The 12,123-nt window shown below is 41.4% G+C and overlaps 1 protein-coding gene across 1 annotated transcript in view; it reads right to left on the bottom strand.

Annotated features, from left to right (window-relative positions):
- Positions 1–12,123, bottom strand: part of LOC109487643 (protein furry homolog) — a 57,202-nt gene that overhangs the window by 35,814 nt on the left and 9,265 nt on the right. Inside the window, 12 exon segments of the mRNA XM_019791648.1 lie at positions 928–1,199; positions 1,618–1,707; positions 2,499–2,690; positions 3,690–3,817; positions 4,932–5,140; positions 5,433–5,737; positions 6,608–6,691; positions 7,506–7,662; positions 8,181–8,236; positions 8,864–8,965; positions 9,987–10,091; positions 11,350–11,487. Coding sequence (XP_019647207.1) covers positions 928–1,199; positions 1,618–1,707; positions 2,499–2,690; positions 3,690–3,817; positions 4,932–5,140; positions 5,433–5,737; positions 6,608–6,691; positions 7,506–7,662; positions 8,181–8,236; positions 8,864–8,965; positions 9,987–10,091; positions 11,350–11,487 — 1,838 coding nt within the window.

The raw sequence follows: 12,123 nt of genomic DNA, 5'->3' as shown, positions 1-12,123 counted from the left end.
TTGGGGGGGGGGGGCATTCTTAAAATTCAGGTAGCACACTGGGCTACCTAGGTTCAAAAATAGGTTCCCCCAAGTAAAATTTGGTTGCCCGGGGCAACTGGGCAACCAGGTATTTTGCACACTGGACATATCTAGAGACAGACTTGAACATATCTTAACATGCAATGATTCCCACAATGCAAAAATATGCAAATATATAAAAGACTGCTTTGTTATTAGAAAAAATACCGAATCTCGTGATTAGCCCCACTCAATTGTAACACTTTATCAACGACTTGTGCAAGCTCTTGTTGTGTAATTTACCATTTATTAGGTTTTATTCTATATTAGGTCTTATTCAATACTTGTTTGTACTTTGCCATACATTGTACCATGTGCAATTGTCGTGCAAAGTTCTTCTTCTATATCATCATGCTACATATTTTGACCAGATACTGTAAATTCATTTCTTGTTCCAAGGACTTAATTTCACAGTAAAGAAGTCTTCAGGGTTGAAGAATTCTGTAATATAGTAATGGAATGCAATGGAAATTCATATGTGTGGTGTCATAACTGAGATCACCACAATAAAAAAAAACACCACAAACATTTCAACATCTGCAGCAGTTCAAAATGCACCGGTACTAGCCCAGAAGAGAACAAGAAATAGCCACGCCTTCAAGTACCAGAGTTATCAACCAAGGATTGAGGTGTTCAGGAATTCATTCTTTCTTAGAACTATCGCAGAGTGGAACTCACTGTCACCAAGTACAGTAGGGGCAAGGTCATCAGATAGCTTTAAACAATATCTAGAGTTAGAAGTTCAAGGGTTAGGTGTAACAATTCGATCGGTGTAATATAGCCAGCTGCCGCCGCGCCGCGTGCCTGCGAAGCTGGTGTGTTACACCGAAAGGCGGTTATACCGGCTATACAGATACAGATACTCACTTTGGGTCGATGTGTGAGAACAGCGTTGTCAGGCGACAGTAGCTGTCAGGCCAGGCGAAACTGACAGCAGCTGGACAGTGCAGCGGGAGGTTCTTGTACCACAGGAACCCCGCCAGACACAGCGACCAGGGGTCGTACACGTACGCGCTCCACGGCGGGGGAACAACCACCTTAGGGTGGGGCTCGCCGACCGTGTCGTGTACGCCACCGATCCACGCTTGTCTGTCAGCCAACCACTGAAGGTCTATGGTGGGTGTGGCAAGGACAGCAGCCTGGATTAGACATTGAAACAGTTCATGGGTTATCTAAGAAAAAATTCAGTTAAGGACATGGACATGGCTGCTTGTCACACCAAGATCATAGATAACACAATAACTATCTTCTTACTGGTCCTGTCTCTGGTGCTTAACTTACATTCACACTGACTATCCTCTTAGTGACTTCACACTGGTCCTGTCCCTGGTGCTGAACTTACATTCACACTGACTATCCTCCTAGTGACTTCACACTGGTCCTGTCCCTGAACTTACATTCACACTGACTATCCTCCTAGTGACTTCACACTGGTCCTGTCCCTGGTGCTGTAATTACATGCACACTGACTATCTTCCTAATGATTGGTCCACAGCACTTAACTTCTATAGTGTATATTGTAGTTAAATCATTTATTTATTTGTTTGTTTGTTGTACCTTCTCTGCTGCTGCCAGGAATGGTAAACAAGTCTCCACCACTGCAGGACAGATCCTGTCCATCACGTCTATACAGGTCTCATCTTCTGTCTGTAGAAACATCAGGTAAACGCCATTTCAAGTCAGGCATTTCTACAGTATTGACCTCAACAACAAGACATTGCTACACTGTTAAAGCTACTGTCATCAGAGATCATCAAGAATATCTATCAAAATTGATTTAAACATTGATTTCTATCAACAGACAAAGTGTTGATCATTTGGAGAAAAAATGCAGTAAATGCATATTAAGAATCATCATTCAAAAGTGAGTTAAAACTAGTTCTTTACAATGTACATTGAGTATCCCTATAGTAAAAGGTACATTTAGATTGGACATCCCTATTGCATGAGGTACATGTACAAAACATCACTAAGGCCACACCAATTTAATTTCTTGTTTAACGGATTCGCCTGCTTCATTTTTTTCTGATTTGCAAATAAAAATAAAAATTCAGAATCAACTGCGAAATGCTCATATTTTGCCCTGAACAGTTGAAAACAGTCCTTTTCATCCTAGTTGTTACAGTTATTCCATCTTTCAATGCAATGGTATCATTAAAAGTTCCAAAATTCATTGTTGACATTTTGAACCAGCCTGGTGTGTTGACTTCATGGCTCCTATTGTTCCACTTTGGGCCATAATAGGATGCCTAGGCCTGTTTTTATTTTTATTTTTTTCGCCCGCCTGCTCCATTATTTTTCTAGAAAAATCCGTTAACCAAGAAATCAAATTGGTGTGGCCTAAAAATCCCTATAATAATATTGTACATCTACATTGGACATCCCTATTGATTCAGACACCTCACTATTTGTTGAGAGAACAGTGTGTCCATACTTACACTGAACCTGCCTGTCGTGCCCAGTAGTGTCCGGACTTCCTTCAGGATGATGACCCCCAGTTTCCTGGTGACCGGTCGGCAGCTGCACAGGATGACCAGTGCGAACCCCTCCACCCTGTGGAGCACCCTGGCGTGGGGGCTGCGGTCAAACGGCATGTGGGGGGCCAGATCAGGGGGGCCGTACAACTTGTCCTGTACGGGGGGGTGAAGAACAAAATGGTCAAAAAGTCATAAAAGCAAAACACTTACTTTTTCTTCTTTTTCAAACTCTAAGTAGTACGTTCATCAATTTTAAAGGCATCCAGTGCAGTTTTTAGGGCTTGAAAACCCGATTTTTCAAAGCCAATATTCTAGTCATTTATCTACATACTGAGTTGAAACAACTCTATCCCAAAATATATTGACCCTCATGGAGCATTTTTACCAAAATCCTGACGGAAAAGGGTCACTGGATGGGCCCTGGGATGATTTTTAGGGTACCACCAAGGAAATAAAAGACTCGTCTTGGGGCTTGTTTCTGCAGTTTTAAAAGCCAAAGGTAGGAAATACTGACTCAAATGTGCTAATGTGAAGCAGTATGACTCAATATCACAAAGATTACCGTATTCAGAATATTTCCAGTTTTGCTGCCCTAAAATCGCATTGGATGCCTTTAATAAAAACCGTGTGCACCACTGCAAAAAACTGTCCAAAATTACAGCACATGTACACATTCACAGCGCATCTTTTTCTAAAGATTTCGTTGTTTGAGCAGCTTAACCAAGTTAGGGAAAGGCTCAAGATGCTACTTATGTGTATATTATGACTCATAGGAAATCTTAAATGTGGCCATTTGTTATAATCATCATGACCATTACATGTTTAGAGTTAGATGTTCAAGGGTTAGGTGTAACAAGTCGATCGGTGTAATATAGCCAGCTGCTGCCGTGCCACCTGCCTGTGAAGCTGGTGTGTTACGCCGAAGGGCGGTTATACCGGCTATACAGATACAGAAGCTGGTGTGTTACGCCGAAGGGCGGTTATACCGGCTATACAGATACAGAAGCTGGTGTGTTACGCCGAAGGGCGGTTATACCGGCTATACAGATACAGATACATGAAAGAAGAGTACTAGTTTTCCTAGTCCCAAATGACGATGTTTATGTTTTGTTGTGTACAATGTTGTTGTTATGTACGATGTTTATGTCATACCCGGCTGTCGTACAGCGCCTGGTCTGCTGTCCGCCAGTGGGTGAGGAACTGTACCAGCATGCGCAGCGAGCTGTCCAGGATCAGGGGGTGGGTGTCATGGACCTCCTTCAGCACGAAGGCTATGAAACCTGCAGCAGAACAACAATGGGGTTAGGCCTCACCAATTTAATTTCTTGGTTAATGAATTTTTCTAAAAAAAAGTAATGGAGGGAGCAGACAAAAAATAATAAAAAATAAATAAAACCGGCCTAGGCATCCTATTATGGCCCAAAATGGTACGACAGGAGCCATTAGGTCAACACACCAGGCTGGTTCAAAATTTAAACAATGAATTTTGAACTTTTAATGATACCATTGCATTGAAAGACGGAATAACTGTAACAACTAGGAAGAAAAGGACTGTTTTCAACTGTTCAGGGCAAAATATGTGAGCATTTTGCAGTTGATTCTGAATTTTTTTTTCTTTTTGCAAATCAGAAAAAAATGAAGCGGGCGAATCCATTAGATCTAACCAAGAAATTAAATTGGTATGGCCTTAGGCCTGGAAAAAAATGTTGTGTTTCCTGTTTCACAACAGACCCTAGGAAAAAACTGCTGAGGGGCATAAATCTTTTGAGCTAATCAACTTTTTCTATCTCCATGATCTGACACCTGAGTGATGAAACACTGTACAATTCGTTTTCCAAGTTCCAACATCGACATTGAAAATTAATGTCTTCATGCAAGTTTTAAATTAGAGATTGCCAAAGTCTAAAAAAAAAGATACTAGTAATCCCTACCTACTGACAAAATTTTTTTAAAAACTGAAAAAGGAAATGACAACATTTTTTTCCTAGGCCTTACAACATTCTGCAGATCGAGAACTCTACCAGAAATAAGTGCCTGATCTAACATCGACCAGCACATCATCAGAAATTTGTATTACAACAATCAACAGAACGATGGTCCCTATAATATAAAATCAACCAGCGTTTTTTCAGTCAACGTTAGCATTATTTCAGAACAATAGTTTTGGCAATTGTCTATCTTTTTGTCATCTCTATGTCATTCTTTTATGCAATCCTCTGTCTTTCCTTAAGCTTCCTGATACAAACACTAATTTTGGTCTATCAATCAATTAATGGTTAACCTGACTAAAAATCAATCCTATTTGAGGACACATAGGTTACTGACTCTACAGTGCCACCTAGCAGAATGTTTACAAATTACAGTCTATATGAATGTAAGGTCTAGTTTGCGTACCATTAAGAACATCCTCCCTCCAGGCGGGGAAGTCCAAGACGAGATTCTGCAGCGCCGTGAAGGCGAGATTCCGCAGTTCCTCATCCATGTGCACGGTCAGGCGCGACAGCATGTCAATCAGCTCGGCTTTACTCATGCCCTCCGGGATCAGGCGCGGGATGGCGGCCACGCACGTACGGAATAAGTCAATCTTTGGTTTCCGCTCCCCTCTGTAAGAATCAAAGTCATTTTTATGGTGAATGTTTATCAAACGACTGGATAGACTGCTCCCCTTTGGCTAACAAAAACAAATTTTAACCAATGAAAATGGCTTTTCATTTCTACATTTACAAGGTAGATCTACATGTATGACATTGATCTATTTCAGAGATCTGTAGATCGTATAACACATTTCTTACTAGATCAATGTAAACATACAGTGTTTAAATGCAGGAATACTGAATTGTCACATGCTATTCTGCAACACCCTCTAGCAGAATGACTACAAACTGCAGTACTTACGTAATCATGTCCTCTGGCTCCTTGTTCATACACTGGACGTTCGTCATGGACATGGACCGTCCCACTTGTAGGTCGAGAGCGCGTAGGATCCCGTCCAGCGATTTCCGCACGGCGGGGTAATACTGTTGGATCCCGATCTGTTTGGCCGTGTCGTCTGTCAACATTTTGTTGAGGAAGGTTTTCTTGACGCGCAGGGTGTTACCGGATGGGAGGACTCCAACCGTGGATGGCATCGGAGGTTCTCCATCCTTCTGTTCCAGACTGTCTGCAATCACCAGGAATGCACGCAGACCAATGTTCATCCTCTGTAGGGACAAAAACAGTTATTAGTTAGCCTCCACAGCATGCCAAAAACTGGGGGTTTGGGGGGTCTTCATGGTCTTTGGGTGCTTTTATGTGCTATTTTCTGATTGCATATAGACAACATAGCCGGCCTGATTAGAACTGGGCTAATCAGAAAACAGCCGAGGATCACCAAACCCCCAGTTCTATAAGCCTGCTACGGAGGCTAGTTATTAGTTGATGAAATCCTGAGGAGACCTAGCGAGAAAACCTATTCTACAAAACTTACTTACCCAAGAGTCATCTCAAGAGAACCTGGATTTGATATTACATAACTCGTATTTCCCCAGAACTACTGTATCGTAGACTGGAACTCGTTGCCACCAAGCACAGTTGGGGCATCATTACTAGAAAGCTTTAAACAACTCCTGCAATCAAATGTGCAAAGATTGAGTGTAACAAGTCGTTCGGTGTGATATAGCTAGTTGCCGCCACGCCGCGTGCATGCGAAGCTGGTGTGTTACGCCGAAGGGCGGTTATACCGGCTATACCGATACAGATATATATATATATATATAAAAGACCTCAATTCAAACATGGCTGACAGATCAATGTGGAATATAGTAGTGCAACATCTTACCCCATCCCCCAGAGTCAACAGAAGATGATGATGCGAGTAAAAACTTTTAGGCTGTATCAAATTTAGTTTTTCACCTTGCACATTATAGGATAGCTCTGCAAATGTCTCTACTCTTGCAGAAATTTCACACTGTCCTACATGTATAAGGACTAGGAAGTAGCATTGATGTTTAATGATAACTGAGAAATCCTGTCAAGTTATGTCATAATTTATTCCTCATTGGTCCAAAGTCATAGCTACATGTAGTACTGACCTCTGGGTAGAGTGCCAGTTTTGAAGGTCGTCCAACGCACAGAAGGTCAAACACAATCTCCCGCATAGCAAAGTCCAGTCTCTCCTGTAACAAAAAAACAAACAGAACAATATTCGCATTAACATTCATATTTACAAGGAAATCATTGCACTTGAAAAAAGGCAAGGTAGTCTTGTGGTTAGGTTGACGTCACACTTCAAAGAAGCCACGTGACAAGCTTCACTGGGTCAGTCTACTGAGGTCAACCAGAGTGACTGGTCGAAAGCTATAGGTGGGAGAATTTGTGGTGTTGGATCAAAAGTTATTACTTTAAACTTGTGGTTAGGGTTGTTGACTCAGAATCTCAAGGTTCTGGGTTCGAATCCCCGGCAGGCCCATCTGTTGTCTCACTTTACACCTATTTCCTCACTCTGCACAGGTGACAGGTGAAAATGAGCTTCAGTTAGGGACCTCCATGAAACAAACAGGAAAATTGATGCCACAATAGTCTAAGACAAACAAAAGAGTTAGGCTACACCGACTTAATTTTATGGATGACATCCGCGCACGCATTGATTTTCACCTGTTCTCAAAAAAAAAAGATCACGTCCTCTGAGGCTCTGGCCTGGCTCTAGGCCTGGGTAGTCCATGGTAGTTTATATAGCGACAATACGGACCCATGGTAACTCACGGAGGATGGCACCCAGGCTACCGAAGCTCCATGACTCAAGAACTTAGTACATACGTACAGTGCTGATTCATTAATTTTGCAAAAAGCCACCATGTGGAGGCTTGTCGCATACGTCACTATGAACTGCCGCAAATTCATGAAACCAGCTTTGTATTCCTGTAGTTTAGTAGCATTTTTATTTTTGGCCGGAATTTTTGAAGACTGAAAAAGAAGACAAAAAAGACTGACCTGTGCGATGAACTGGATGATTTTGACAAAGATGTTGAGCGGGGTGTCACGGGGGACGACATTGCGGGAACCTTTCGGAAACAGACTGTTAACGATGTTCTGCAGACGGCTCTGGGTCTGGGTGTTACTCTCACACTTTATTCTGATCATGTAGACCCTAAACAAACAAACAAACAAGTTAGGCTCTGGGTCTGGGTGTTACTCTCACACTTTATTCTGATCATGTAGACCCTAAACAAACAAACAAACAAACAAGCAAACAATCAAGTTAGGCTTTGAGTTTGCATGTTGTCAACCCAAAGGATAGAGGCAAGTGGCGGGCTGCCATCAAGCCTTAGCATCAGAGTGCAAGCACGTCTAACCCTCCGAAGACGGTGAACAACAGACGATAAACCGGATAGTGAGTGAATGATGTTCTTCTCACATTTTCTTCTAAATATACAGACCCATAACATCATATAAGATAGAACCATTTCATCATTTCGACACCACTGCGCCACTGGTATGTATTATGTTAAAATCTAAACAAAAGTTGTATCAAGGACACAGGGACAGTTCTGAAACTTTTACAGTTACTGGTTTTGAAAAGATGTTAAAAAGGCACAAAAATAAGCTGCCAATTTTCATTTTACATTCAGTTTCCAAGAAATTAGAATATGGTACACCAGTACTCACCACAGTAGTCTGTACAGAGACTCCAGTGCCACTCGGGACATCTTAGGATCACGATTCTGGAGAACAAACAGAAATATCTCAGAACTACAAATTCTGTGCTCCAAGTTGTCACAACAGTCTTTTTTTTCCAGTTTTTGTTCCAGGGACAGGATCAGGGTGATATTGCTAGGATAATCAGTGTGAACGTAAGTTCAGCACCAGGGACAGGACCAGTGTGAAGTCACTAGGAGGATAGTCAGTGTGAATGGAAGTTCAGGGACAGGACCAGTGTGAAGTCACTAGTAGGATAGTCAGTGTGAATGGAAGTTCAGCACCAGGGACAGGACCAGTGTGAAGTCAGTAGGAGGATAGTCAGTGTGAATGTAAGTTCAGGGACAGGATCAGTGTGAAGTCACTAGGAAGATAGTCAGTGTGAATGTAAGTTCAGCACCAGGGACAGGACCAGTGTGAAGTCACTAGGAGGATAGTCAGTGTGAATGGAAGTTCAGGGACAGGACCAGTGTGAAGAACATTAGAACTATAGAGAACTATTTGAACTATAGATGGGATTTCATCCTTAAATATGCGAACACATACGAGAAACAAGAAGTGCTGTGCACGATAAATTACGGATATGGTACAGGCACAGTATGTTCTGCTGACATGCTGGAAAAGTCTACTTGTACGTAATACCTTAGACTTACCTTAAGATGAGACAGACAGTTGGACAAGAAGTAGTGCCAGTTGTTGAGGAAGAACTGCTTCTGACTCACGCACAGTAAACAGGTAACCAGGGGAAACAGGGCCTGGAACAAACAAACAAACAAAAAGTTTTAGTACACAATTGGTACTGTGTTTGATTAGGTAGGAGAGTCCACCCTAAACACATGAAACAACCCACAATGCTTATTGCAAGAGGGTGCCTCCTAGTTTGAGTAGCATTATGGCAGTGTACAAAATACGTTTTTGAACCAGGTTGCCCAGTTGCCCAGTGGGCAATCTACGGCAAAAATTAGGTTGCCCATCAGAATTTTAGGTTGCCCCACCTATAAGTTACTACTTTCCACATACGTAAGCCTTTGACAATATTTCTAACAGACTTTAGTTAATGATACTAGTAATAGCCATTAATACCTAAAATTAAAAAGTATCTGCCGGATACATTGGTGCTAGCCAAGTGGGCATGATTTTAGGGGGGGGCATTCTTAAAATTCAGGTAGCACACTAGTGGGCTACCTAGCTTCAAAAATAGGTTGCCCCATGTTATATTTGGTTGCCCGGGGCAACGGGGCAACCAGGTATTTTGCACGCTGAATGGGCAATTTTATTTTCTTAAGGTCATCTCAATTAGTGCCAAACTGCTGTCATTCCAAACAGTTAAACTTGATCCAAGGCTCTAGGCAGCTTGAAATATTTTCTGTCAGTCGAAGTTCATGACTAGACCTAGGAGGAGAGTGCTCACAATCTAGGGGGGTCTGGGGGTAAATTTATTTTATTTTCAAGTCTTTAGAAATGCAATTTCCCACATTTTGAGAGGCAAATCATGGGGTTGAGAGTGGCTGTCCGTGGTCCTTTGGATGTTTTTCTATTTGTACCCAAGATTTTTGTCAATTTTGTCTATCAAGGTTTACAAATAATTATTGGTTTAAAAATTTTTCCGTCACATGCCAGAATGTTCCTGAAATTAATGGAAAAACTGATGCTGGCTAGAGCCCTGTCTTGGTTCCCATACATTATTATAAGCTCTCACAATCATTGGTCATAGTAGAAGTAGTAGTGACCAAGTCGAAGTCTGTCTAGACTAACAGTAGAAGTAGTGTTACTGACCAGTGCATGTTTCTTCTTCCCAGACATCTCTAAGGTGTGCTGATATAACATCTCCACAAAACACTTGATGGCTGGCAGGTTCAACATCACATCGTTCTTCACAGCCTGTACGAGTAAGGGAACAAGGTCACACAAGGTCATATGCAAGGTCAAGTATAACATCTGTGTCCATAATATCACCAGGGTCCATAATATCGCCACCTTGAGAAAAAGTGTGCTTTAAGATATTTTTACTGCAACATACCCTAGGTATGTACATTTGATGTGTGAAGGAGTGCATACCAAAAGTATGTTGCAGTAAAAATATCTTGAAGCACACTGTTTCTCAAGGTGGCGATATTATGGACCCTGGTGATATTATGAACACAGATGTTAGGTCTTATTCTAAAAAACAGAATTATGGATAACACAAAAGGAAGCTGCACTTTATCCTCACAAAACATTTATGGCGTATATGTATGCACACTCTGTCCATCTGTCATCATGATAATGATTTGGCTTACCCCCTGCATTATCCATTTTTATTAGCATTCTAAGGCCACACCAATTTAATTTCTTGGTTAACGGATTTTTCTAGAAAAATAATGGAGCGGGCGGGCGAAAAAAAAATAAAAATAGGCCTAGGCATCCTATTATGGCCTAAAATGGTACGATAGGAGCCATGAAGTCAACACACCAGGCTGGTTCAAAATTCAAAAAAATAAAAAAAATGAATTTTGAACTTTTAATGATATCATTGCATTGAAAGATGGAATAACTGTAACAACTAGGAAGAAAAGGACTGTTTTCAACTGTTCAGGGCAAAATATGAGCATTTTGCAGTTGATTCTGAATTTTTATTTTTATTTGCAAATCAGAAAAAGATGAAGTGGGCGAATCCGTTAACCAAGAAATTAAATTGTTGTGGCCTAAGGGAACTTGGATATGGTCTACACAGTCAAGTCTTCTTCAGAGACAAGAAACTCAAGAAACAATCTAAAAATTCATTGGTTAAATCACGCCAGACGATGACATTGATATATGAATGGAAAAATGTGTGGGGTAGAGATAACTATGATCATCATTACAGATACATTTTTGTACATGTAAAAAGAACAGAGTGGAAGAATGCATCAACTTCTTCCGAAAATAATTTCATCAGGTTGGTAGAACTTAGGAGACGGGTATTTCTTTTTACACAAACTACATCGGCTACATATAGCGGCGAGATGCAGTACTCCAGTCAGAAGCTCTGAAGAAGGTGTCTGACAGACACCGAAACGTCAGCAAGGTGAGAATTTACCGGTTGTGTAAAAAGAAATACCTGTCTCCTATGCATCAACTTCTGTGAAACAAAAGGGGTTCCAGTAAAGATGATACGTACAGCAGCAACAGGAACCAGGATTTCGACAAAGAGCCCTGCCAGGGCGTGTTTGATGTCCTTGTCTTTGACCTCCAGAAAATACTTCCCACATTCCTGCATGAACTGGAATGACGCTTCTAAATCCTCCACTGGAAAAAGCTGGGTAACAAACAAACAAAAATCATCCTGTCATGAAAGTTCATCTGTGTTGGTAGTTACATGTTTAAAGTTAAAACTTTTGGTCCAACACAAAAAATTCTCTCACCTAGAGCTTTTGACCAGTCACTCTGGTCTTCCTCAGTAGACTGACCCAGTGGAGCTTGTCACGTGGCTTCTTTGAAGTGTGACGTCAACACTGGGTCAAAGCCAGGTTTCAAGAACATACATGGCCTACAATGTAGCTCTGCCAGTTCAGAGGTGTCTCAGCACATTCACATAGAGTCACCCGGACATTTTGTTTCACTTGACACTGTAAGGATTTTAGACACTGAACAAGACTATTTCTTGAGAGGGGTGAAGGAAGCCATTTACATCAGGGCCCATCACCCTACATTGAACCGCGACGGGGGCCGACATCGTCTACCAGATACTTTTGACCCAGTGTTGACGTCACACTTCAAAGAAGCCACGTGACAAGCTTCACTGGGTCAGTCTACTGAGGAAGACCAGAGTGACTGGTCAAAAGCTCTAGGTGAGAGAATTTTTTGTGTTGGACCAAAAGTTTTAACTTTAAACAAACAAAAATTATGTGATTCATTATGTTTACTGAAGGAAAACAGAAAGAAAAAGAAATTT

The sequence above is a fragment of the Branchiostoma belcheri genome, unplaced genomic scaffold (assembly GCF_001625305.1).
Source record: "Branchiostoma belcheri isolate BF01 breed outbred unplaced genomic scaffold, Haploidv18h27 scaffold9, whole genome shotgun sequence".
NCBI classification, from domain to species: Eukaryota; Metazoa; Chordata; class Leptocardii; order Amphioxiformes; family Branchiostomatidae; genus Branchiostoma; species Branchiostoma belcheri.
The sequence above is the reverse complement of the archived record's forward strand: the minus strand, read 5'-3'. Positions and strand labels throughout refer to the sequence as shown.